General features: G+C 38.4%; 2 protein-coding genes across 2 annotated transcripts in view; one reads left to right on the top strand and one right to left on the bottom strand.

The window, feature by feature from the left end:
• WT1 (WT1 transcription factor) overlaps nt 1-293 on the bottom strand; it is a 139,016-nt gene extending 138,723 nt beyond the window's left edge. The window contains exon 1 of the mRNA XM_043550198.1: nt 164-293. The gene's annotated coding sequence lies outside the window, so the exon portion shown is untranslated. The remainder of the gene's footprint in view (nt 1-163) is intronic.
• EIF3M (eukaryotic translation initiation factor 3 subunit M) lies at nt 282-27,235 on the top strand. Its single transcript, XM_037899888.2, has 11 exons — nt 282-416; nt 2,648-2,780; nt 6,232-6,370; nt 7,315-7,438; nt 8,040-8,134; nt 14,383-14,466; nt 17,460-17,559; nt 18,167-18,248; nt 25,458-25,601; nt 26,399-26,459; nt 26,939-27,235. The coding sequence occupies exons 1-11, from the start codon at nt 375-377 to the stop codon at nt 27,057-27,059; spliced, it is 1,125 nt and encodes a 374-aa protein (XP_037755816.1). The 5' UTR covers nt 282-374; the 3' UTR covers nt 27,060-27,235.
• Nucleotides 27,236-27,668: the final 433 nt, after the last annotated feature.

Genomic DNA, 27,668 nt, shown 5'->3' with positions numbered 1-27,668 from the left:
CATTCTCCTTCTGCCTTTGGAGCCGCTAAGGGTCAAGTCTTCCCGCTTATCTCCGCTGCCCCGCGCGCAAGAACGGTTAAGGGAAGCGGGGGCTATCACGGGACTCCCGCAGCTGGGGCTTTACACAACAACCGCAGAGCCGCGGCGCTACCGCACCACGTACAGCCGGGGCGAGTCTCCGCGGGTACCTAGCCCTACACAGGGGGGTCGGCGGCTGTCTGGCGGGCTGGCGTCCGCCAGTCCCCACAGGGGCAGAGGCAGATCGGCCAGTACCCCGGAAGCAGACTGTGCGCAGTCCCGGAAATGACGCACTACCATCTTTCCGGTGAGGGTGGCGTGCTCTCTCCGGGCCAGGCAGGGGAGCCGTCGCGGCCATGAGCGTCCCGGCCTTTATCGATATTACCGAGGAGGATCAGGTTAGGGGACTGGGGAAGCCGCGCTGGGTGTCCGCGGTTTGGGCGGTGCAGCCGCCTCTCCTCCGCCTGGACCCGGCTCCCTCCTGGGGCCTCCCCGTGCCGGCTCCGGCCCGCACCGCACCGCGTGTCCGGCTGCTTCCCAGCGTCCCGGGGCGCCGCAGCCGGCAGCGCCAGTGGGCGCCGGCTTCCCTGATTCAAACCCACCGAGTGTCAAGCCGAGGGGCCTGGGGAAGGGGAGCTGGTAGCCGCCCGGCTGTCGGGTGGGGGCAGCGAGCCCGCGGCGCGCCCGGGCTGAGTGACCCGGCACCCTGACGGTTAACGGCCGGGGGAGGGACGCTCGGGAAGCCGCCAGAACCGCCCGCCCCTGTCGCTCGTGCTGCGCGCCCCCGCCCCCCCGATCCCGTGCATGCCTTGGGGGCTGGGCTGCCTCAGGCCTGTCCCGGGACGGGGGTGGGGTTGGAAAGCGCCAACTAATCTTCCTGCCGGTGTCCCCGTAATCGGCTAGTCAGTTCCGGAGAGAGAGAAGGTGGGTGAGGTGATATCTCTTATCCAACCAGCTCTTGTGGGTGAGAAAGACAAGCCCCGAAGAAGAGCTCTGTGTCGCTCTGAGAAAGCTTGTCCCTCTCGCCAACTGTAGTTGGTCCAATGAAAGATATTTCCGCACCCACCTTGTCCTTAATATCCTGGGACCAACGGGGCTACAGTAACACTGCCCATGTGGTCAGTTTCAGTCCATCCTAGAATGGCCCTGATAGCTAGAAGCTGTAACTGATCCTCAGTGTACTGAGCGTGGGGTCTGGTGGATTTTTCATACAAAGCCTTTCTAAAGTCAGAATTAATAATGTACCAGAGCTATATAACTCTTTATCCCAGGTGATCCTACAGCACTTTATTGTCCATATCATTTCACCTGTTACTGAAATCTCTCTTAAGATGAAACAAGGCGGTGTTTTAACAGTGCTCAGCAATATGAAACTCTTGAGGACACAAAGCATATATATAGTATTGAATGGAAAGTTCAGTTTTATATCATTTTGCTGATATTTAATCTACAAATAATATAGGGTGTTACATTCTTTGTTAAGGACTAAACAATATTTGCAAGACAAACATAAAACATTTCCTGAGACTAGAAAACAAATAAGTGAAGCACTGATGAACATGTTACATACCATTTTCTTTAAATGAATACTGGAATATATTACCCTTGTGCCTGCTGGAGCTCTGTAGACTGTGGGAATAGGAAATTGCAAAAGTTCCATCAAAATGCTTGGGAGCTCCATGAGGCCCTTTAAAATAAACTTTGCTCAAAGTTAGAACACTAAATTTAATGCATTTTTTATGTCTTTGATTAGTTTAAATATTTCATCCAATATTGTCTCTTAATCCTCTGCTCCCAAATTCCATGCCTCTAACATCTTTTATTTCTCCCTCCCTCCTTCATTCCTCCCCTCGAGTCCTACTTTGAGGAGAGAAAAAAAAAAGTTAACTCAGATATCCGACATTACTTATTCTTTCAACCTTCTTGGTATTAAAATTGCCATTATGGTGTGCGCTAGCTCATATCTTTGAGCTTTTGCTTCAATCTGTCTTGCTCACTTTCTGAAGGCTTTTAAAAAAATATTTAAGTTCTGCAAAATAAACAAACATTGAAAATACTCTCAAACCACAGAGACTAGAAATTTGTGGCATGAATGTCTAGTAACAGGTCTTCAAACATTGAATCCAAAATCTCTTAATATATTGTAGGGTTCTGAAATGTACTTTTCAGTTATTTCTTAAGTAATACCATGTTTATTTAATTTTGATCCTTGACATAAATTCTTTTGAAAACATTTTTATCTTTGTATTGCACTAGCACCTAAAGGTCGCAATCAGATCAGGACCCTATGGTGCTAGTCGCTGTACAAACGTATGTCTTCAAAGAGCTTATACTCTTGTCATTTAGTAAAGTGTTGGATTAGAAAGTTAAGGTATAGGCCTTGTCACCAGGGAGGAGGTATGTTCTCAGATTGTTAGCTACTTTGAGGTAAAATCCTAGAGAAGGCAAGGCATTTGTAGTTTTCACAGAAGACTGAGGGAACCAGCTAACTGTCTTGCTTATTACTAGGATTTTACCTCAAGTTAGCTAATTTGAGTTAAAAGCACACCTTTTCATTCAAGTGAAGACCGCCAATAAGATGTTGCTAGTAGTATGTACATTTGTATTAGTTTCTTTATTTCTTTAAAAGGCTGCAGAACTTCGAGCTTATCTGAAATCTAAAGGAGCTGAGATCTCCGAAGAGAACTCTGAAGGTGGACTTCACAGTGACTTGGCTCAGATTATTGAAGTCTGTGATGTATGTCTAAAGGAGGATGATAAAGGTTTGTGTCTTTGAAAGTCTTGGTATGGATAGTCTTGATTAGCATATTCAGGAACTTTATGATGACTGAGCTTGTGAGTCACCTTAAGTTACACAGAGCACTTGCACGGCAGAGAGACCAAGAGAGAGAGTACTCATAGGAAGGTCATTATGCATTAAGGAGGATTTTCAGAAGTGTTCAGTGTTGCGCCCATTTGAAATCAGTGGTAAAACGCCTGTTGAATTAAATGGGAGCAGAGCTAGGCCAGTGCTGGGAGTTTTTGAAAATCCCACCCTAAATTTTTAAAGGGACCAGCCTATACAAGAACATTAATTTTTGTCAGTAATAGAAGAATCCCAGCTGGGAACTTTGAAACTGCTATGTACTGAGGTTATTCACCTACAGTGAAAGTGATATGATACCATACTCACCCTGTCCTTGGCTGGTGTAAATTCACAAATAGACTTAGAGGCTATGTAAGGCAGTGTTTAGTCTCTGCGGCACATGGTGTAGTGGTCTGTGGGAGTTAAGCCATTCTTTCCCTCCTCTCTTTGAATCTGCATAATGCAGACACAAAAGAAGACAAAATAAATCATTTGCACAGACACCCTCTCAGATAACTGTTGGCAAGGTTTGGAAACCTGTTCCATGGCCTTCACTACATAAAGACTCATACATGAACAGACTGTATTCAGTAGAAGTGTCAACATTATTACAGTACAACAGGCTCTTGTTAACCCACAAAAGGGCAGAATTTCCCACAGTGGTGAAGAAATGTGTTTCCTTCAGTGTGGTAGTTCAAACAAGGCAAAATGTGTCTGTATTCAGTCCTGTCTCTTGATGACATGCAGTTCCTTTTGAAGAAATGGGAAATATAGTTTGGACCCTTATATAAATCCATGGTACGCCCACATCTTGAATACTGCGTACAGATGTGGTCCCCTCATCTCAAAAAGGATATACTGGCATTAGAAAAGGTTCAGAAAAGGGCAGCTAAAATGATTAGTTTCAGAGTAGCAGCCGGGTTAGTTTGTATCCGCAAAAAGAAAAAGAGTACTTGTGGCACTTTAGAGACTAACAGATTTATTTGATGCATCCGATGAAGTGAGCTGTAGCTCACGAAAGCTTATGCTCAAATAAATTTGTTAGTCTCTAAGGTGCCACAAGTATTCCTTTTCTTAAAATGATTAGGGGTTTGGAATGGGTCCCATATCAGGAGAGATTAAAGAGGCTAGGACTTTTCAGCTTGGAAAAGAGGAGACTAAAGGGGGATATGATGGAGGTATATAAAATCATGAGTGGTGTGGAGAAAGTGAATAAGGAAAACTTATTGTTCCCATAATATAAGAACGAGGGGCCACCAAATGAAATTAATGGGTAGCAGGTTTAAAACAAATGAACGGAAGTTCCTCTTCACTCAGCACAAGTCAGCCTGTAGAACTCCTTGCCTGAGGAGGTTGTGAAGGCTAGGACTATAACAGAGTTTAAAAGAGAACTGGATAAATTCATGGAGGTTAAGTCCATTAATGGCTATTAGCCAGGATGGGTAAGGAATGGTGTCCCTAGCTTCTGTTTGTCCGAGGGTGGAGATGGATGGCAGGAAAGAGATCACTGGATCATTACCTGTTAGGTTCACTCCCTCTGGGGCACCTGGCATTGGCCACTGTCGGTAGACAGGATACTGGGCTGGATGGACCTTTGGTCTGACCCAGTATGGCCATTCTTATGTTCTTATGACTGTGTCTGAGATGGGTGATTAATCATGTACAAAACCAATTTCCATTTAAAAAGTAAGTGGTGAAATAAGATTTGTTGCTGGTTAAGAGCAGGGGGAGCCATTCAAGTAGGTAGCAGCATAACTTTAAGAAGAATGAGGAAATTTGATGCAAGTAACTGTTAACATTGAGGGTAAACTAAATCAGTTAACCTTGCCCTAGAAATGTAACGTTGTCTTCTGAGACCTTTCGACAGGATGCAGTACTAATTGCAATAAATGTTAAGTGTACTATGGCTCTTACCTGAGTTTCTGTGCATCCTATATTCTAAATTATTCTTTGTATATGGCTATATCTTTTAGGGGTGACAAAATCGATAGCTGATGTGCCTGTCTTATTTGAAAGGGTGAGGATTCATTTAGGGATGAATATTTATGAATATTGATCATTTAGCATCTTGCAGCAGACAAATGCATGTAAAATATATGGACAGACCCCATAATTCTATAGCCAGAATGACCATACTTTTTTAAACTGAAGTAGCCTTATTTGGAGAAGATTGTATTCATAATAGTCTGCCATGATTGTCATGGGGAAGCTAATATTTTTTTTTACATTGCTTTTTGGGGTGTACAGTTAATCCCAGAAGATAAATATTGGGAACGCTCATTTCCATTTTGGCATTCTAGTGAGTCTGGTGAATTGGAATATTACAGTGATCTTTTTATTGGACATCAGGGTATTTGAGATTGAAAATAGTTTGCAAGGACTGGGCGAACCAGGGGATTTGCTACTCCAGTGTAGATAATGATGGAAAGTTGTTGCAAACTCTTGGCTGCTCAGTAACCAAGGTGCTCTTGGGTCTGTGTTGTCATGTGTAGGTGTCCATAGCACAAACTGCAGCTATGGCTGCCATTAATTGGCACCCTTGTTGGCAGTCTCAATGAGAATCATATTCTTTGTAGGTTCTTGTACAGCTCTTATCACTATTATTTGAGTGCCTTCCAGTTGTGCATTAAGCAATGTAATAAACATTTGTCACATGTAGTTAATTTTCCTCTTATCTTCTCCCCCGGGGGGGGGGGGGGAAGTGAAGGGGGGATTGTGTTTGCAGTGTAGTGTTTTGGTACGTTTTTAAAATATATATGGACATGTCACTGTATGTTTGTTAGAGCAGACAAGTCAAAGTGCACCTTGCACTTGCAGAGGAAATGAGCTTTATTGATGGTCCTTAGTTTCTGTGGGAGTTCGTTCTACGGTCTGGGACTGACTCCTGAAAAAGCTTTGTCTTTGGCAGATCAGCTTTACTCTTGTGATAAAGTACCATTGTGCCTGAGGTACAGAGTTGTTGATCATAGTCCTCATTCTGAAATTTTAGGCAATCTTTTAGATGTGCTGAACCCAAGCCATTGAGTGTTTTGAAGATAGGGATGGAGATCTTTTAATTTACATTGGCTTCCCATAAAATATCGAGATTGATGTCATGGAGACCAAATTCTCTTTCCACCCTAGAAGTGGAAAATAAATAGGGTTGAGATACGCTGGCAGGGGATTGCAGGTTAAACTGAGCTGCTGTCACACACATTATATTTGTCCAGTTTAATAACTGATTTTGTAAAAAGCCTGAGGCTGGAATTGCCCTTTTCCAGTATGTCATGGGGAGACAAAATAAGCATTAGTGGCAGGAGCATTTCTAGCACTGATGAAATAATTGTTGCCTGTAGTGTTAAGCTGATGCATGTTTTGTTTATATATAGATGTTGAAAGTGTAATGAACAGTGTAGTATCTCTGCTTCTTATCCTGGAACCTGACAAACAAGAAGCTTTGATTGAAAGCCTGTGTGAGAAGTTGGTAAAATTTCGGGAAGGCGAGCGTCCATCTCTGAGGCTGCAGCTGTAAGTATCCCTTAGGGATCAGGGGAACTAAAATATTTTATAAAATATCCTTCCTTTCAGGAGGAGGGATAGTCGTGTGTGTGTTTTGGTTTGTTTTTTGTTTTTAAGTACAGGCCTAGGAATTTGAAAACTGGCTTCTATTGAATCTTTGTACATGTGTGACCTTTGCATTTTGTCACCTTTTTGCCTCTTTTCCCCCATCTGTGGGGATACCTACCTACCTCACTGGGATGTTCTGAGGCTAAGTTTATTAATGTTTTTAGAGTGCTTTGAGATCTTCTGATGGAAGGTGCTATAAAACAGTAAGCCATTGTCATCTCTGTCCTAGCACTGAGATGAGGGTGGTTAAAGCCCTGTGCGGATACAAAATTTATATCCGTGGCTATCCGCGGAGCTGCAGGGCTATAGCAACAACGAGCAAGAACAGCAGGCTCACCGGCAGCTGTCCCTGGTTACACCAGTATGCGCAAGCAACTCGCATATTCCTGGACTGCTGTGTGGAAGGGACTCTTGTCTGGTAGCGTGCAAGCCGCTTGCACACACTAGTGCGACCAGGGACAGCTGCCAGTGAGCCTGGTGTCTGGCTCAATGGATGGGGCTGGGGACAGCCCAGCCGCACCGGAGCAGCTGCCCGGGCTGGGTGCTGGCTCCTACAAGTGGTGGCCCAACCTGCTGTTGCTTTTGCTGCTGCAGTTCTTGACCCAGTTGCTGGCCATGGCCGCGCTGGTCTCGCTCGTTGTTGCTAGAGCCCATCAGCTCCGCGGATATCTGCTTTATATCCGTGGATATAAATTTTGTATACACACAGGGCTCTAATGGTGGTTAGACAGATTTACATTTTATATACTAGTACACATGTCAGTGGACACATTGGTGTCTGTACATATTCACCTCATTAATTGCCAGACCTGCTAGGGTTAATTGATTTGTTCTTTGTGGTTTAGGCTGAGCAATCTCTTCCACGGTATGGATAAGAATACTCCTGTGAGATATACAGTCTACTGCAGCCTTATTAAAGTGGCCTCAGCATGTGGTGCCATTCAGTACATTCCAACTGAACTAGATCAGGTAATTGATGTGGTGTCACTAGTTATTTTCTATATTAACTGTACGCGGGTAGTCAGAGGTAATACATAGTGGTTATCACTATTAAAAATTATCAAGCTCAATTGGAATAAAAAGCAAATTTTTAATTGTGGTTTTTGACCTTTTAAAAGTTTTTGTCCCTACAATCGAAGTCAAACTGCTCTTCATAGCAAACTAGAAAGTAAACATCTCTCCCTGATGTTAAACACATCAGATCTGTCTGAGCTTTGTTTGAATATGCAGGGTGTGGGAGAAGTGCTGTAACCAGCTTTGGGACACTAGTTTGATGTCCCTCACTATGGAGGCAGAGATCTGTAAGCCCACTCTCCTCCTTTAGGAAGAGGGTGCGAGGTACTGATTTCTGGCCCTCCAGTGGTGCACTTTCCTGATTTTTGGACTGTGGAGTGAATACCCAGAAGAGCCAGACAGGGATCTCTGGGAAAGATCCTTTCCGTCATTCTTTTTCCTCTTCAGGAGAGCCTGGGTCATGTTTAAGTGGGCAGTGTTTGTAGTTCTAATGTTAACAGTCAGATTACTCTTCAGAAAACGTTTGCAACACTTTTTTAAATTGTTTTCTATGAAGGTTCGAAAGTGGATTTCTGACTGGAATCTCAGCACAGAGAAAAAACATACTCTTCTGAGACTGCTGTATGATGCATTGGTGGACTGCAAGAAGAGGTATGTTGAGTTAAATAAGAGACTAGAGAATTAGAACTAGTTTTAAATTAGTATATAGTGTGAGATTTGGGGGGGAAATCGTTTTTCTTTACACTATTCTTTACTGTAAATCTTTTAAATCTCATCGAATACATCTGGACGTACTTTTATTACATCTTAAACTAGTATTTGAGCTCTTTTAATTTTAAGTTAAACCGTTTTTTCTTAGAAGATACTAAAGTTAGTGGGTTGATTGAAAGCTATAAACTTACAAAATTAAAACTTTTGCTTTCCTTCTTGAAATGATAGCATTATGCCAAGTTTATTGTTTAATTGAGCTTTGATGTTTTAAAATGTGTGTGGTGCCATCTCTATTGTTCAGTTGGTTGGGGGAGTGTCTATTAATCAAAGTTATCACAATCAGTCTGCTGTTATAAACATTACCTTTGAGACAAAGCTTTGCACTAGACATGGGAATTAATTTTAATATAATACCTGCTGAATTGTTTTAAAAAATCATTGGGGATCATAATAGGAGTCTGATCTAATGAAGTAGGCTGACCAAAATAATTTGACATTTTATGTAATTCTGTACAGTCTACCTGCAAATTAATTTGTGTTAATAAATTGACAGCAGCTCTTGTTTGTACACATCAGCATAACTCTTTACATTTATTGATAAGAAAGGATAAACAAGAGACACAAACCTTGCCTTCACAAAAGTAAACTTTTTTTCATTCAGATTTAAATAAAGAATTGTTACACAACAGTTTCAGGATTTTTGGTATGTTTTTAACACTCATTTTCTTTATGTAGATGGACAGCCCTCTTTATCTTTGTGGACAAGCAGGCATCTTATTTTACTATACTTATTATCACAGCCCCTCAGAATATTATGCACACACTTTCGGTATCCCTCTCCTTCGCTTACTTAAAAAGGACTTGAGGTTATTAAAATATTTCTAATTAATGGTTTGAGGTTTTGGTCAGTTTTTTGGGAGGACAGCGTGATTGTGATGGTTTTTGCTACATGCCCTGCTGCAAGAAGAGGGCAAAAAATAATGTATTTAAATGAATCTTTGAGAGGAATGATTTTCAGTTTGTATAAACTGCTAGATTTCACATATGACAACCAGGGATCAACTACTCATGGGTTCCACTGGTCATGGATGTTGGGAAACTGCTATGTTGGCTCTCACTCGGGGGATCCTGCCCTAAATTGGGGTAAGGCTCCCAAGAGTGGCTAAGCTGGTATCAGGGATGATTTACAGTGATATTGTGGTGTAAAATTGCCTTCAGTGTAGCCAAGGATCTGAGCCATAATCTTCATTCAACTTCTTATTCATTCAGCCATTTTCACTAGAATACTTTTTCAAGGGTGAGACTGTATAGCAGTTCTCAGGTGGCCAAAATAATACTTATACATTCTTTGAGAGGTTAACCAAAGACCTTGTATGTAATGAAGAGTCTATGCTTTATGTTTGGAAAGTACTGAGTTAATATACATTTCTACTCTGTAAAAACTGCTTATTCCAATGGAATTATAGAGCCCTATGTTTTTCTAAAGCAAAACGATAATTAGCTGACTGCAAACATTACAAATGTTATTAAAAATAAGCCAAGATATAAAGGATCATCCATTTAATTCATCTAATTAAAAGAAAAGCTATTTGCAATCGAACTAGCTTGCTTTTCCATTATCGTTTTCAAATTCCACCTGTAGATCTTTGAATTGAAGAGGAAGTTAACAAATTGGCTCCAATTGTTTTTTAAACAGTTAACTGTTTTCTAACTTGGCTAGTTATCAAATCTGTATATGAATTAATTTTCTTTAAATTGTCTTGTTTTTGGTAATGTATTCCACTTTACCACCAAAATTGTAAAAAAATATCTGCACTATAGAGTTAAGCATTAAAATATCTTTCACAAACTCCTGCATGCATGGCACTACCATCTGGGTCAGTGCAGAGTTTGCAATCAATAGGGCAATTTTTCAGAGCACCTTATTCTTCTTAGGGGAAAGAAAATAAAGAGTGACCTTTGACCTAGATCATTCTCCTGGATCAATGGGCAGGCACTATCTGCAATACTCTGAGAAACTCAAAGCAGCATTCCAGCCTTAGCATTCAGGAATGTTGCTAGACCCAGCAGTATGAGAAGATAAATGGGAATGGAAAAATTAAGTGATAAAGTCATACTTCAGTTACTTTGTCTGTTTTTAAACAAAGGAAATGGAGAAATAATTATTTAGGAGACTTGAAGTTTTTAACTTTCTGATTTCTCACCGGCTGTTGTAAGATGGATTGATATGTATAGCTAATGGATCTTCCATAGTGTATGACCATAGAGTGTACAGTTCCAGTAACTTCTGAAGGCTACTTTAAATATAGATGTTAAACATGCACACTTCCATCCCACAGTAATAAGTGAGACTCCTGCTACTTTCTGGTGGAAGTTTCCTATTTCTAGTGTTCAAGAATCATTGGCCGTCCTTGGAGTAAGAAAATAATATTAATTTTTCCACGGTGAACTGAGGAAAATTGGGAGATGGCAGGGGTTGCCTTATTGCTGAGATCTTTATTGGTAGCTGAATTTTGTTGGGGAGATGGTTTTTTCCCCCCTGCTCTTTGTGCCTCTTCCTGCAGAGATTCTCTAGTGGAGCTCTGTGCCTTAGCTGCTGCTGCACCTAGCGCTTACTCAGCTGTAGCAGAGTGAAACTGCTTGGCATAGCAGACTCTCCTCTCCTCCAGTCTGCTGGTGCTCCCAAGGAAGCACTCAGCACAATCTTGCAAGATCATTAGTTGTAGCCTCCCACTGAATTTTTAAAATGTAGAGTGACTTGTGATTTCCAAATCTTGTTTAAACCCCCCTATATACTCTGTTCCCCTTCTCACCTCTCTGTTATTCCTGGTTTCAGCCACCTCCTTCCCATTGACTTTTTGTCTAATTATGCATCTAGATTGGCCAGTGCAGCTGAAAGTATTTGCCTGGGTCATCTTTCCAGAAGAATATCAAAAATACAAGTGTGCACAACACAGGAGATATACGGCATTGTAGAGAGCTTTTGTAAAATGTTGACATTTATGTTGCCACGTTCAGCACCCAAATTTATATCCACGGTCCAAAATTGAACTGAATTAAATAGGGCAGAAATGTCTGCTGTACTTGTTCTATGGGAATGTAAAAGATTAGAGGGGAGGGAGTTTAATTTCTTGAAATTCTTAATTTTGCATTTTCTGGAAGTACAAGTGAAAAATCTTTTGTTTTCTAAAAAGTGAGCGGCAAATATTTTCTCTAAAATGAGCTAAATGCCCTATAGCAAGGATAGGAGCAAGGCTCTATTGTTCCACAGCAAGCTTGTCCTAAATTCTGCAGCAGATCAGATCAATTCAAAATAAAGGTTTATGTTAAATATGAAAATATTACAACCAGAACAGTATTCTTCATGAGTTTTAATTTTAGTTTAGTTTCTAATTTTTTCACTTTCAAAGTGCTGCAGAATTGAAAATAATTTATTGGTGGAGAAGCTGGAAATCTTGGCAGGTGGGTGGAAAACGGCGCTTTTGGCAGCTGGGAAGTTGTAGGAGGCAGTTTGAGATAAGCACACTAGCTGGATGTATCTACTAAAATGATCAGCAATTAAATAGTTAACATTGTTGCCATTTGAGGCCTTGTCTTTGTTGCTAAAATAGATGCATGTATAGGGCTGACCTCAGCAAGTTTGCCTGGTGTTAAAACTAAAGTATCTAGTCTTCAGTGTGTAACTCGGGATCTCTCAGGTGCTTTAGTAAAAACGTATGTTTTTTAGCAGTGAAGGCAAGGCCTAAATTTTCATAACTAGGTTTTATAGGTAGCAGCTTTCTGAGATGTGTGGGGCAGTTCATGCCTCTCAGCCATTATTTCAGGTTGTCTACGCACAGTAAAGCTCATCTTAAATTGATTCATTGTGTCTTCACTAGGTGTTTGTTTATGCTGGTTCACTGCGTTGATGTACCTTTGCCAGTGCAAAAATCTCTAATGTAGGCACTGCCTTAGGGCTAGTCTACATGCAAACAGGTACTACGTTGGCCATAACAACTTAAACCACTTGTCTTTCAAAATAAGTGTTCGCACACATGCATGAAAATGCCTAGATAAGCTTTTAATTTATACCTTTTGTTAATTTGGTGCAAGTTTGTGTGTAGACTAGCCCTTATGCAGACAGCACTTCATCAGTTGATTTTCCAAAGGTGAGCCACCTGTATTCACAACCATAAAGGACTAGAATCTTAATTTAAAAAAAAAAAAAAGTAAGCTTTGATCATGGAATAAAATTCTGCAGCAATAGCAGTTCTGTGGCAAATTCCGCTGCGTACACAACACCTTGGGCAAAAGAGGTGTTTTCCCATTTCATCCATCGCCAGATTGAATCAGCTATCTCTTGCTTCCCATCATGCCAGAATTCTGTGGGAGCTTGAAGCCTCTTCTTATAGAGGATCTAATAAGTGGCAGCTTTGTAAGGTGTCTTCTTGAATATTATTTTCCTTAATAATAACATAATGCAAAAAAGAAGAGTGCTATAAAAATACAAAAACACTTCTCACCTGAGCCCCCTATGGGCTAGCCATATGTGGCTGGTATCACAACACTGCCCGGGGTGATTACGATTCATCACTCAGTTTCTGCCCTTTCTGACTTGTTCAGAGTTCATGGTTAAAGGTAACTAGTTATATGCTGACTATACTGCTAAACCTTGCAATCTGAGGCTTTCCATTAATAAAAATCTACTTGTTTCATTTAAGAACACATTAGAATATCTGCAGATTTATCACAGAAGGAAATCCACAGTGCCTGGAATTGCTCTAAAGGAAACGTTCAGATTTTCATGTTACAAAAATACTCTGAGACTCTGAAGGTTAGAATAATCAGTTTGAGCTTCTTACTAACAGGCAAAATAGAGCAGATTGATAAGGGATCCCCAGTGTTATGTGTAGAGGGAAGGAGGGGAGAGGGAATCTTTTTCATGAATGTATTAGACACTTTTCAGAAAAGTGCATGAATTAGTATCCTCCTTACTGAGATTTGGTTCCAAATGTAGATTAGCCCCTTCAAAGCAAGTAGTAAGATAGTTTCAGGAGAGAGTTGTTAGTGATTTCATGGGTAGAAATCACAAAATTGGTTAAATTCTGTTATTGGTAATGTCGTCCAGGTCTCAGTGACTCATTCAGAAGGTTTGCGTCATTAAAGAAAAGGTCAAACCTTCTGTCCATGTGGAAAACCGCTTCTCTTATTTTGATAGTGTAGTTATACCTTCTGAAAGGTGACTCTAGAAATGGTATTATATCGGTCTATGCTGAAGCTTTTGTGAAACCTCCAGCAGTTGGTGGCTTCGCTACAGCTAGCAGTGGTGAAATCACTAGCATATACATCAATCACTGGTGTGTTTACTACTCCATCATCTAATTAGGAACTGGTCTGCACTAGCCATTTTTGATAGTGCTGGTAGGATGTTGTTTAAAAAAAAAACAACAAAAAAAAACCCCACCAAAACCTTCAATGTAGACAAGACCACAGCTTTCCATCTCAAGTTTTACTCAGTTTACTTGTAAAGATTTTTTCTAAAGGTAAGCCTGGCAAACCAAAGCTGAGTTCTATCTGACTTCCGCATCATGACCAATAATAAAAATTCTGCAATTGGAACTTAATTGTGTGAATGTGAGTGAGAGAACAATCTGGCTCACCCTCAGCTTTATTTGCTTTGCTAGATTTACAGGAGCAAAAAGTAGTAAAAACTTAATTTTGACACTGAAGTCAGTAGATGTCATTCTGAATGCTCACAGAACAGATCTGTTAAGTAAGAAGGTGCTGCTTTTACATAGTCACTTTTCTGACCATAAATGCTCTTTAAATATGCCATCTTGCATTTTGAAGTAAACTGTGCAGTACTACTTATTCTGCAGTGATTAGATCCAGATGTGTGTAAAAAGAGTGTTCTAGTGAATCACGTGAAGCGGTTCCCAGCTAGGAAAGCTTTCCATAACTAGCAGGTAATTTATCAGTTTAAGAGAATGAAATGAAGGGTGAAGATAAACATTTTGTAAAACCACAATTGAATGAATACATTTAGCTAATTTGTCCTCTTCACTGCAATTAATATTGATCACATCCTTTCAAATACAATTTCAGGTGAACTATAACTTCATAATGGCGTTATTTAAATATTTGAGTAGCTTGTAATTATTTTTCAGCATTCCTGAGGTAACACTTTTTTCTCTCCCCTCCCCCCATAGTGACTCTGCAGCCAAAATAATGGTGGAACTGTTGGGAAGTTACACAGAGGATAATGCTTCCCAAGCTAGAGTTGATGCTCACAGGTAATATGAAACTCTTGGATTTCCTTGAAGGTCACTTGTAATGCAGTAATTGTATGGTTATGTGCTTAGTGCCCCAAATAATGAGAGCATTGAACAGTCAGTTGCACAACTGACTTTTAAACGCCAAAGCTTTGTTAAACCCCACAAAGCATGTTCAGCTGATTCCTTTGCGAGTCTTCCTACCTTTCAATATTCTGTTGGTCTCAAACCACACGGGATTGCGCTGGCTTGTTGCTGGAGGGTTAGAGGTCAGGAAGTACTTGTCGGCAGCAGAGGGAACGGCATGTTTTTATGAAGGATGAAATACTCTTTTAAAATTATCTACTTCTTATAAAAGGCCATTTTTCTGAGCTTTCACCACTCCCCAGAGGGTATGCTGGGAGGTCTCATGGAGTGCAAGACACCATTCCATGGCTTTGGATAACACAGAAGGTTATAAAGGTTATATTCAAAATATTGTGAAAAGTGTCATCCTTGCTATTGAGTTCATTCAGTGTAGTGTCTTATTGTTATGGGATACTCTTAAGTAGTACCTGCTGGTCACCTTCATTGCTCTCGCTGAGTAAATTACCATACATTGATTCTTATGCAATAAATTGAGGAAGTTAATTTTTTGTAGCGGATGCTGTAGTTCAGTTTTGTTCATAAATCGATTTAATCCTAACATCTTCTGGAGATTGTGAGCAAATAGGGTCATACCATGCCCATTTTTCTGTGAGTACCCATAGATTTAAATATTTTGGTCACACATACATCAAAGCTAACAAACTTTTGATGTATGTGATAACCTTATTACATTTGGGAAAGTAGCATTCCCTCAGATCTACTCAGTAAAGTTATTTAAATTCAGAATATTAACAGGAACAGCTACATGGATCACCACACTATGGATCACTAGAAAATCCTTCACCTAGAATGTGATTAAAGGAGATGTGTAGCTAATCACAGCTCACAATCCTGAAACCAATTTGAGACGCAGAGGACATAGCTCTCCAGGATCTCAGTCCAGTGCCTTAAACATAAGCATGCCTCTTTTCTCTTGCAGCTATCTGTTTCATCCTGTGCACAGGATGCTGTAGAACAAACAGCATGTGATCGTGTAATTAAAGACTTACTGTAGCACATGTGAAAGGGCTGAATTCTTGCAACAATTCTCACTCTTGAGTGCTTGACTTTTCAACTTTAATGTTTTTCAAAAGTAGCATTTTTATGTAATTTCCCCCTCTCTTAAAAAGCAAACTTTTTAAAAAGAAGTACATCATCTGTTATCTTATTTGTAAAATGGGTGAATGTTGCCTGACTGCCTCCTAAGTTAGAGATGTGAGGCCTTGCTCAGCAATAATGGTTGCAAAGTGCATAGAATTAATAACTACCAGTGGGAGAACCAGAACTAACTCATGGTCTCCTCCTGGTTTCCAGCCCAACCCATCTTGGTCTCTTCCTTCCAAAATGCTCAATGCGGGGGTTAGGAGCATGCTCAGTTTAGTTAGCATGTTTGGAGATTTTAGCACTAACAAGCTCTACTGAGCATGTGCAAATTGTGATTTTTTTTGAGAGTCTTTTAAGTCTGCCAGATGTGTGTTAGTTTTCACAGGAAGAGTAGAAATGCACCTCTCTGACCATAAGATTCTCCCCTGCCATGTTTCAAGTTCTTGTTCCGAAGCATGGAAATACTAGAGTTTTTCAGCAAAACAGCTGGGTTGGGGGGGATAACGTTGTCAAAACTATCTATTTTTCTTAATCTTGTTCTCTAAAATGGCTGAACTGTTTTCACTGAAATAGGGGGGCAGGGGAGGGATTCAGTCTGAGGAAGAGACCTGGCATGGGAATTTTCAGCCAATATGATTAAAGTTTGGCAAAATTAGAGCATCTGAAAATAAGTTTTCATAATAGAGAGTGTTAGGCAATCTTAACTATAGTCATTGATACCGGATCTGCTTATATTACTGAATTAACATTTGTATACTTACTAGCACCAAATACCCATATCTATGTACAAAAAACATACCCTAAAGACCAAACTATCATACCAAATACTTGTTTCTGCTTGTGTATTACAGTCTCGTGGCCAAGTACTTTTGTTCTTACCTGTTAGAAGTGTTGAGAAGAGAGGGGTGGCCTTGAGGTTAAGGCATTCAGATCTAGGATCAGTCCTGCCCTATCACAGACTTCCTGGGTGACCTTGGGCAAGTCACTTAATTTTTTCATGCCTCACTTCTCTATCTGTAAAGTGAGATAATCCTAATACTTCTTTGCTTCCACTTGTTTTATTTGTCTTGTTTTTTCAGACTGTGAGCTTTTCCAGGCATGGACTGTCTTTTACAGTAAATGAAAAGTGCCTGATGCAATGGGATTATAATCTCGGTTGGGACTTCTAAGCCCTAGTGTAATGCTAATATTATCCTAAAACTTGGTTGGTTACTTGTAAATATAATTACTAAACATGCAGTTCAACAAAAAGTGTTTTTTCAGGAGTTATAGAAACTTCATAGGACTGTTTAAAGTTTTTAGCTGCAACTAATAAATTATGGACCTTAATATGTTTAAGCTTCTTGGTGTTCGTTCTGCTTTGTGTCACATGTCTGAGTCTAATCCATCTTCCCAAAGTGACTTGGTTCTATGAAGCTTATAGGTGATATTAAAGATAATTTACCCATATATAATAATTTAAGTTACGTAAGGGAATAAAAACCAAGTCCATAGCTAAAGCACAGGATAGGAAGATTTGATCTGGTTCCTTTTTTATGCTCTGACATAGATTTTCTTTATGATGTTGGATAAATCACTGTGACTTTGTTTTCCCCTTCTTTAAAATGGGGGTTAAAAATACTTCCATATTCACAATGGTGATGCGAGCCTATTGTTTTTGAATAATTTGGTAAGCATTTTGAGATTCACTAGAAAGCACTGTGGAAGTGCACAATAAATATTCTAATTTAATTGGCAGTGCATTTATTTATTGTAGCCCATGTGTACTTTCCTTTCCTAATTAGATGTATTGTCCGAGCACTGAAGGACCCAAATACCTTTCTCTTTGACCATCTTCTTGCCTTAAAACCAGTGAAATTTTTGGAAGGAGAACTTATCCATGATGTAAGTAACTTTGTTTTTCAGAAAAGTTGTTTTGACATCTCCTGAGTGGGTTTTTTTTTCTTTGTTGATTTAATCTATTTTGAAGTTGACTTACTTCAGCTGCATCCTATGCAAGAACAACAACCATTGGACTGCAAGAGATGCTTGAGCAAGGGGTTAATTAAAAAATGTATTTGCGATTTGTTTTCTTAGACTAATTGTAAGAAAAGGGTACAAATCTAATTTAAGATGATGAATATGATCTTCACAGATAATCACTAAAGCAAGTGCATTTTGGGTAAGGAAATCTTGTCACTAAGATCCAAATTTTGCCATCAGATACATAGGTAGGCTTTGGGAAAACAAGCTCAAGACAAATTGTCCATTTTGAAGTTAGTGGGAGTGGTCATTATCTAGAGGCAGATGTTGGCCCTAAATGGTTAACTTCATTCTTTTTTTTTCTGATGCCATTTGCATTTTGTAAGTACATTCAGAGAGATTCATTAAACTGCACCTGACCTTTTCATGTGCCTTCAGTGCAAATGCTCGTGAGGTACCTGTTCCGTTTGAGTGTAATGACATTTAGTTAAACTGTTTTTATATTTGAGGTTTTCCTTCTTTTCTTTAGCTTTTGACCATTTTTGTAAGTGCTAAATTAGCATCCTATGTCAAGTTTTATCAGAACAACAAAGACTTCATTGACTCACTTGGTAAGTTTTAAATTATTACATTTCTGACTTTCTAGTACTCTTTCCATGGCTTTGGATGTGGAACTTTCAATGGCCTTCCCTGCTCAGTTGGTTCAAAGCTTAATCTTTTTTTAATTTTATTTTAAAAGTTGCCTGGCATCCCCTATTATGCTCAGTGCCTGTGCATTGACAACTGATGTGGAATTATAAATTGTGGCACACTTCCATGTCCTGCCTATGTCCTACATTACAGCTTACTGGTTTATGTGTATAGAGAGTATAGTGATGTCCGCAAAGAGGCAGATGACTACTGAACCTAACAGGTACTAGGTTTTAATTATAGATATTTAGAAACTTTTTCTCAGTCACTTGGAGGTACATTTAATTGTGGCTTTTTCTTAGCTAGAATGAGTTAATATTACCTGTCTCCTTTCCTTATCCCGGTTTAAAGTTTGGGGCCTTTGCTACAAGTTCTTTATTCATTGAGGTTAAGACCTCTTAGTTAGCCATCCATCTTTGGACAAGACTACAGTTTGTCTTGAGCTCATACATTCCTTTCTCTAACAGCAAATACTGTGTTTGTCAACTTCATGTATGAGCAATCCCATGTCAGACATCTTAATGTGTTTTCTGGTACTTGCTTTAATACATTTTTGTATATAGAAAGACAAGTGCCTGTAGATTTCTTTTATCTCCCATTCAGGTACTGTGTTTCATAGGTAGTGGTAATTGTAAGGGAGTTGTTAAAAAACCTGTTGGTAACACTTCAATGTTGTACAAGAATTTGAAATTTGTGACATTCTAAACCAGGAGTAATCAATAGGCAGGCTGTGCCCCAAATCCAGACCACCAGATGCTTTTGAATGGACCCCGAAATCTTTTTTATTTACTTATTATTATCATTATTGTTTTTTTATTTTCTTTGGAGTCTGGACCTTGACTATACCTTGACCAAGAAATTTGGACCTTGACAAAAAATAATTGACTACCTCTGCTCTAAACATTTGTTTACATACGATAGTGCTAAGCTGAATCAAAGCAAACTAAAATTTATGAAGTATCACTGTAGTAATTAAATACCTGAATAGGGGGTCAGAAATTTGACTTGTTCCTGAGCATAAATAACTAATTGCCTGGTGGCTTTCAGAGGAGGAAAACTTATATTAGTTTTTTGATGGTCAAGTAGAGTCTTAGTATGATTTAAATGGATAGTTATCTCAATAATGACTATGAAGCTTCAAAGCAGTGTCATTTTTTTATATTCAGCTCAGGAACAGATGTTTTCAAGCAAACCAGTTGGTCTTGAGAATATAAATGGTTATGGAGAGAGCCAGATACATAAAAGGTTGTTTAAATTTGACATTTAACTCCACTTAATTTTTTTATAGGTTTCAGAGTAGCAGCCGTGTTAGTCTGTATTCGCAAAAAGAACAGGAGGACTAGTGGCACCTTAGAGACTAACCAATTTATTTGAGCATAAGCTTTCGTGAGCTAGAGCTCACTTCATCGGATCCATGCATCAAAGCATACACTGGGTTCCACTCCCTTATAGTAGAAGATACATTGGGCTGAAATATTAGGATTCCAGTTTCTTACATGAGAATAAGCATATTATATAAATGAGTACAAATGTAGGCAGGCACCCAAACAAATTAAAATGAAACAAATTTTAAAATCATAAATCAAATAGATTTTTTCACCACACAACTAATCTGTGGTACTCACTGCCACAAGAATGTGTCAAGTATTAGACATTTATCCATAAGAACATCTACGGTTTTAATAATAAATTCAAAGGGAAATGTAATCCCCATGTTGCGGGACATAAAACAGCTACCTGGGGTTAGGAATAAGCTACTCCATGGGCATGTTGTTTCATAATTGTTGATTTTTGGAGGGTTTACACCTTCTTCTGAAGCAGTTCATGCTGGTCATTGATGGAGATATGGTGCCAGATGAGATGCATCAATACCCTAATTCAGTATAGTAATTCCTGTGTTCCATTTTTTAATGCATTGTGGCTTGTGGGTGGGTAATAAAGGGCTGACAGCTTCTGTTAAGAACGCATTTTAAAAATGGGTTAAAGAGCACAAAGAATTATTGCAAAAAGAAAAGGAGGACTTGTGGCACCTTAGAGACTAACCAATTTATTTGAGCATGAGCTTTCGTGAGCTACAGTAGCTCACGAAAGCTTATGCTCAAATAAATTGGTTAGTCTCTAAGGTGCCACAAGTCCTCCTTTTCTTTTTGCGAACACAGACTAACACGGCTGTTACTCTGAAAAGAATTATTGAGTAGAGCTAACTCTTCTCTCGCTGCACTCTTCTGAATAGTTATACATTTACAAAATAATCCCACAGTTTTTACTTCATTACATTAGTGCACATGTAACTTCTCCCAATAACCTGGCAATGTCAGTTACACAATAATTACAATGAATAACAGCGGGGGGGCAGGGGAGAAGGTTACTGTGACACGTTACACATTTTATATTGTGGTAGTTGGACAATTAACTTGTCATAAGTTGTATGTCATAAGACTGAATGAGAGAGAGTTCTCTTACGGGCATCAGAAATTGAGCTTTAAAAGGATACATTTGTCCAGAAATCCAAAACAGTTAGGATAACAAAATATAAATTCACATTTGAGGTGCTGGAGTGAAGCCCTCATCTTGGCAAGACACCCCTGGAATGTGGTGCTTTTTGGGAACATGGGATACCGTAAGAAAATTCACCAACTTATGCTGAACAGTGCTTTAGATGCATAATTTCAAAAAATGCATTAACTTTTAAATAATTTGATACAAAAGCATTTTTTCATATGCAGAACCAAAATTGTTTAGATTTAAATTTTAAATCACTGAGCACATCTTTTGTGTATTCTCCAGTAAAACAATGCAAAACTTTTTATAAGACTTGGTCTACTGTGACATTTAGGGGATCATCCAGACCAGTAAGGGATCCTCTGACCTCCTGTCTTATAACTATGGTTGCCTTAGTACCATGCTGTTATGGCTCAGAGCCTTGGTACCAGTACTCAGTCTATAAGCATAAAGGTTTCATCCTGGCTTCTGAAGAGTGCTCTGTATACAGAATTTTAAAAAATGCATTAATTTTTAAATAATTTGATACCAAAGCATTTTTTCATATACACATCTGAAATTGTTTAGATTTTTTAATCACTGAGCAGATCTTGTGTGTTCTGTATTTATGAACCCTGCAACACTTTTGATTCAGATAATAGTACAGCTTTGGTCTGTCCTAAAGTTTGGCCTGTATAACTGTTTTGATTAGGGAAGGTGATTTTTTTTTTTTTTTTAACCAAAATAGTTATATCAGTAAAAGTCCTAATGCGGACACAATGTTACCTGAAAGGTGCCTTATATACCGCTTAAGTTATAGCTATATCAGCTGGTATAAAGTACCTTTATAGTGGTAGAGCTGCAGCCACACTAGGGAAGTTGTACTGCTTTAACTATACCGGTATAGCAACTTTCTAGAGTAAACAAGCCTTAAGAGCGCATGTAGGGTTCGAAGTGACAGTGAGTTAGGGGTCAATGTTTCAGTCAGAGTTGGCCTCTCATCTTGTTTAAATCCAAGATGGCAAGTAATTTAGTAGGCGTATTCCAGAATAAGTGTGCCTTTTCTGATTCAGTTTAACAGGAACAAGGCACTCTTATTCCAAAATAAGTGTCCCACAAGGAGTTATATTCAGAAATAGCCATAAGAGTTTGAATTCACACAACACCTTACTCCAAATTAACTTTCAAGAGTAGACAGTCTCTTAGTCCCCATTTTCTAGATTCAGAGCTCACCAAGCTTTGGTGTGATTGACCCTTGTTCAGCTGACAAGATTCTGGTTTGTTGTGCGGGTCAGAATTAGGGAGTATTAACAAAACTGTGCGAGGAAGCTTATATCCTATCTATCCACACCATACCTGGAAGAATCTATTGGTCCTGTACTTCCATGAGCACTTCATTATTCATAGCTCAAAAAAGAGGATTCCTCTGCCTTTACTTCTAAACTTCTATTGCTTAAATGATTTAACTCTACCACCTAGCAGTATAACAAGGGTGAAGTACAATAATATAAAGAGATGCAAATGTTTGTGCATTGCTGATGCATTCAGCTTTGGCAAACCACATTCTGTCCCAGTTAATTTGTTTCATCACATGAAGCCATGCAATGGAATGTTAATGTCAGCACCCTCTTTATTTACACACTGTGGAAAAAAAGGAGTAGTAATTAACACTTTGACACTCCCCCATTGATGTGTAATTGACTGTTTCAAAGGAGCACTGGTTCATAAGCTATTGCATGCAGTAAAATTACGTTTTCTATATTGCAGCTTTTTAGGACAGGGGTCAGTGACAATGCAGAAATTGCTCAATGATGCAGATTTTTTTATTACTACATTAAGGTTTTGACATATTGGTAATGAATAAATGTTTCCATAAAAAATATTTTTTTTATAACTTTGATTTTGAAATGACACTTAAATGAAGACAGTCCTGGTATTCAAGAAAAATGTTATAGTTTTGTAAAACAAAACATAGTTTAGTGCAACGTAACATGGGCATCGTTTGGTTTAATGGATTGTAGTATGTCTGAGAATAATTTTACTGAAAACTTTAAGACACTGGTACTTTGTATTAAAATATAAAAGTATGACTAGAACCATCAATATGCACTTTCATTTTATGGACAAGAGAGAGCCTGCTGTTTGATAGCCACACTTTGTGTATTGTAGATAGGGTAGAGCACAGCTACTAGTTTGCATGAGTGTATTTGAAACATCAGAAAAGCATACAAATGACTATAGAGCTGTCTTAGTGCAAAAGAGACCGTTTGTAATACATTAAACTATTTTCATATATTTGAACCTCCATAAATAAGTTGCTTGTCTGTTCCTAGAAATAATTGCTGAAAATGCAGTTTTGCTGATTTTTGAAATATACAATAAATGCTTTGCATCTGTTGTGTGTTATGGTCACCCACCAATATGGTCAGTACAATTCTTGCTTCCTTTCCTATATACAGGTTTAATCAGTAAATACCTTAAATCTGCAAATGTAGATATTTTCAGTATATTTAACATATGCTAATTCTTGTAAAACTTGCACTTTTCTAACTAAACATTATTTTTAAATGGTAAAAAGGTAATCTGTGTCCAATTTTAAGAGCTTTCTCACTTCCTGGTGTTTGTTTGAACTGTCAGAAAATTATGTAAGGAATCTCTTCATGTCTTGGCCAGGATTCTACACACACATAAAAGTAGTTTTGAATTACAATGCTAGCAACATTTTCTGGTCACATTTAATCTAAACCTTTTAAAAACCGTTCCGGGGATAGAAAAGATACAGAAATCTCTCAGGAAGATTTGGCTATAGTTTTATAAATAGCTTCATTTTAAACTTATTTTCCTGAATTTTTTTTAATTAGCTGTTTCCTCTTGATAGGCATGATGCTTTGAAATTATAAATATTAGTGTGAATAACAGAGTAAAATGAATTATAAGTAGTAAGTTTTGGCATCTAATAGAGTACTTGCTTCCGTTTTACTCTTGTTTTGGATTCAGTACAAATTAAAAATGAAATTAGTCTGTAAAAGCTGTTCAATAAAGGCTCCTACAGGTGGCATCAGTTTGTTACAATTTGTTGTTTTATTAATGCTGACAACTTAGGCCAATAGTAGCATTATCTTGTGTCAACTGAATCGCCCTAACATGTCCACGTCTAATGTGGTGTTATCAACAACCTTTCTTGCACCAAAAAGTTAATCAGCATCTCATTTGCATTTGTTAATTAGGGTTAATGTGCACTAATTGATTTTTTTTGATTGTTGTAGATTTCCATTACACCCAGTTAGCTATAGTTGCTGGTAGCTCTCATTCATTCATTTGAGTTATGATGATCACATTTTTGTTGAATCTGTGCCAGATAGGGAGCCTGCATCATAATTATTGCTAATTAACACAACATGATGTCCTGTAATAATGTGCTTCCCTGATCTTTTATTGGCATACAGATGTTATAAATTTCAAACTTAAATATTTACTGAGCAGTGTGAATATCTATATTACACTGGATTAAAGTGACTAAAGTTAATTTTAATTAAACTTTATGCAGATTCTAGAATTTAGCTCCAAAAACTTGATTGGCTGAATAAGAATATCCAGATAAGGTGTGACAGTTGGGGAAGGCCATATATAAGCCTTGCTTGAGGAAGGAAGGATGGTTTAGTTCTTAAGGCTTGGTCTGGGATTCATGAGATCCTGGTTCAGTTCCCTGCTCTGCCAGACTTTTTGTGTGAAGGACCTTAGAAAGTCATGTAATCTCTGTGCCTGTGTCCCCATCCATAAGATGAGCACAGTAGCATTTTGCTACATCACAGGAGTGTTGTAAAGATAATACACTGACGACTGACGCTTCCTGTGCTATGGTGGTGAGAGCTATATAAGTACCAATATAGGTATGTTTCCATTTCCTTTACTGTTTTTTCATTTCTGCATGTCTGGGAATATATTGCCACTAGGTGTCCTGTGTTGTTGTTGTTTGAAGTTTGAGAGGAGTCCCCTGTTAAGGCTAATATACTTTCTCAACAGGATATATTTCTCTTTAAAAATAAATTAAAAATCTGAAGTTGCCTTCAAGGAGCCACCTTCCGTTTTAGTCTTAGCCACAGGGTATGTGTATACTGGAAGAGGACCAAGGGGGATGAGAGTTCAGGATATTGTAGCAGTGGGAGGGGGCTTGGGCACCATTAGGGTCATTTGGGCATCCCTGTTCCACTGCATTTCTCTTCTGTCTGGTGATGCACTTTCAACTAATTTTGTCTACCCCCCATCCTCTGACATTCTGCCTCCGTATTGGGAAACACTGCTGTAACTGATTTGGAATATCTAAATTCTGTTACATTTCAAGGAGATGTGAGCTGACTGTATACTAGTTGATCAAGACCCAAGATTTTGCTGTTTTTCTGCATTTTTCTGCACTTTCAGTGCCAATAACTGGGTCCAGAAGAACCTAAGAGCAAATTGGGTGTCTTTGTAAAGCACAAGGTAGATGCAGGAATGTTGATAAAGCCAGATAGGGAACATTTACTCAAATGATGTAAAGTGAATTTGAAATTATTCTGAGGCATATGTAGTAGAAAGAACGTTGAAAATAGTTAAACTTGTTTATCAAATTATAATTCATACCCATAAACTATTAACGCTCTGTTGTGCAGGCTTGTTGCATGAGCAGAATATGGCAAAAATGAGACTACTTACTTTTATGGGAATGGCAGTGGAAAACAAAGAAATCTCATTTGACACAATGCAGCAGGAACTTCAGATTGGAGCAGATGATGTAGAAGCATTTGTCATTGATGGTAAGAAGAGTTAGCGTGCTTATATTTTACACACTTTTTTCATGGGGACTATTTGTTTTTATTCTTAAACTAATTCCTTGTTTTGAGGATTTTTAGAACAGATGTGATTTGGGTCTTACATGAGTGGCAGTTGTTTAACACACAGAAGCTGGATAAATACACCATTGTTATAATACAGATACTTAGTTATCTTTAAGAGAACATTACATGCAGTTTGCCAAATTCCGTACACCGCTCTATGGAATATTATAACTTAAGCAATGAAAAGGTACTGCTTGTTTTAATGTAGACTTGTCTCTCAAGCCACGTGTGGTTTAAGCGCTCCTCCTCCCCCCCCCCATTTGTATTTCTAAATTTATGTAAAAATTCATGTGTGAAACATCATATTTAAAGACTTAGCCAACTGTTGACTTTTGAGAAGTGTTTTCTTTTCAGTGACAGCAATTGTATTTCAAATAATCCTTTATAGAACTAATAAATTGTTTGCAGGTTTAATTTGTCATCTGTTTTTGCTTGCTGTCATTAAAACAGGATGTGTTTGTAGGGGAGAACAGTTCATAAAAACTGTACAGGATATTGCTTTAATAGATTGGCACCAAACCATAGGAATTCATGGATGACCTTGTTACGTCACTTTGCTTTTCTGCCTACCAGATTGTTGTTTCGCTGTTGGCTGTAACATCCAGCAAGTTATTACTTGTATATATTTACATGAATTTGAGTTTAAAGATGCTTATACTATTTTATGTCCTTGCTATCTCTTGAAAGTATCACTCAAATTGTTTTACTTTTTTCAGCTGTAAAGACAAAGATGGTGAACTGCAAAATTGATCAGACACAGAGAAAAGTAGTTGTCAGGTAAGACTTAATTCTTTGCCGCATTTTGCAGAACAATTTAGTGTGTTCTAATTATTTCATTTAATATAGCTGTTTAATATTTTAACTAGAAGCAAGGTATTGTTCCTATCAGTTGCCTGTAGTTAAATAGTTGCTATTTATCATAATTTTATTAAAGCTCAGATTGAATGTGATTAGCTTATTTAATAAGAGAGTCCTATTTTCCAGCACATTTCATTTAATGACCTAACAGTGGCAAGAATACTAATGACTTTTGCAGCTTTAAATACTTGGGGAAGGCTATGGCGTGGGTATGGTGAAGCCTTTTATACAGAGACTAAAAATAGATGTTTCCATATTCAATTTGGAATTGGAGGATTAGATTTACCTTATTTCTAGCTAGAAATGTACAGAAGTAAAACAGATGTATTCTAGAAGAGCATTGCATAGCAAAAATGCTGTGTCTTAATCCCTTTTTCAATTTTGTTTTACTTCTATAGTAACAGCACACATCGGACTTTTGGAAAGCAGCAGTGGCAACAATTGTATGACACACTTAACTCCTGGAAACAAAATTTGAATCAAGTGAAAAACAGTCTCCTCAGTCTTTCTGATACCTGAATGTTGCGTTGTTTTTGTTTGCCTCAGAGCAGATTCCAAAACCATAGTAAAAACATTCAAAACTTCATTTTGACAACTTTGAAGTTTTTTTGTCTCCAAAATATGTGTAATTGGTTTTAAGAAATTAGAGACTCAACTATGAGCTACAAAAGCAATAAAAGTAAAATGGGAAAACACCTTGAGTTCATTAATGCATTTTTAACAATAATGAACAATGACCATATTGGCTATGCATTAATTCTTTTTGGATCTCTCAATTTTAATCCTTTCTTTCTTTGAGGGGGAGGGAGGGAGGAGAGAAGCAGTAGGATGATGATTCAAGTAATTCTAAAGTGAGTGGAAATGGAAAAGAAGAGAAATGATTATCAGCTGGATAAAGAAAAATTAAATCTTTATGAAATTGCCACCTTATTATCTCTGTAAATGATACATTTGATGACTTACCTTTTAAGAGGCAATATTTATTTTAAAATACAGATTGTATCTATTTGTACTTAGTACGATATTAAAAAAAAATTAACTCCTCTTTGAGATCTGATACATGTAAACAGCAGACGTTCTTATTCCTGTGCCAGTTAGTGAGTCATAACGGTTTGAAGGAACCATTCC

The sequence above is a fragment of the Chelonia mydas genome, chromosome 6 (assembly GCF_015237465.2).
Source record: "Chelonia mydas isolate rCheMyd1 chromosome 6, rCheMyd1.pri.v2, whole genome shotgun sequence".
NCBI classification, from domain to species: domain Eukaryota; kingdom Metazoa; phylum Chordata; order Testudines; family Cheloniidae; genus Chelonia; species Chelonia mydas.
Note: the sequence above shows the minus strand (reverse complement) of the source record. Positions and strands in the feature narration are given on the sequence as shown.

What these genes read in the sequence shown, in the direction of transcription:
- EIF3M (XM_037899888.2), top strand. Translation starts at nt 375, where the DNA reads ATGAGCGTCCCGGCCTTTATCGATATTACCGAGGAGGATCAG. An exon ending in ATATTACCGAGGAGGATCAG is followed by an intron (nt 417 to 2,647) that starts GTTAGGGGACTG and finishes TTTCTTTAAAAG; the next exon opens with GCTGCAGAACTTCGAGCTTA. An exon ending in TTCCAACTGAACTAGATCAG is followed by an intron (nt 7,439 to 8,039) that starts GTAATTGATGTG and finishes TTTTCTATGAAG; the next exon opens with GTTCGAAAGTGGATTTCTGA.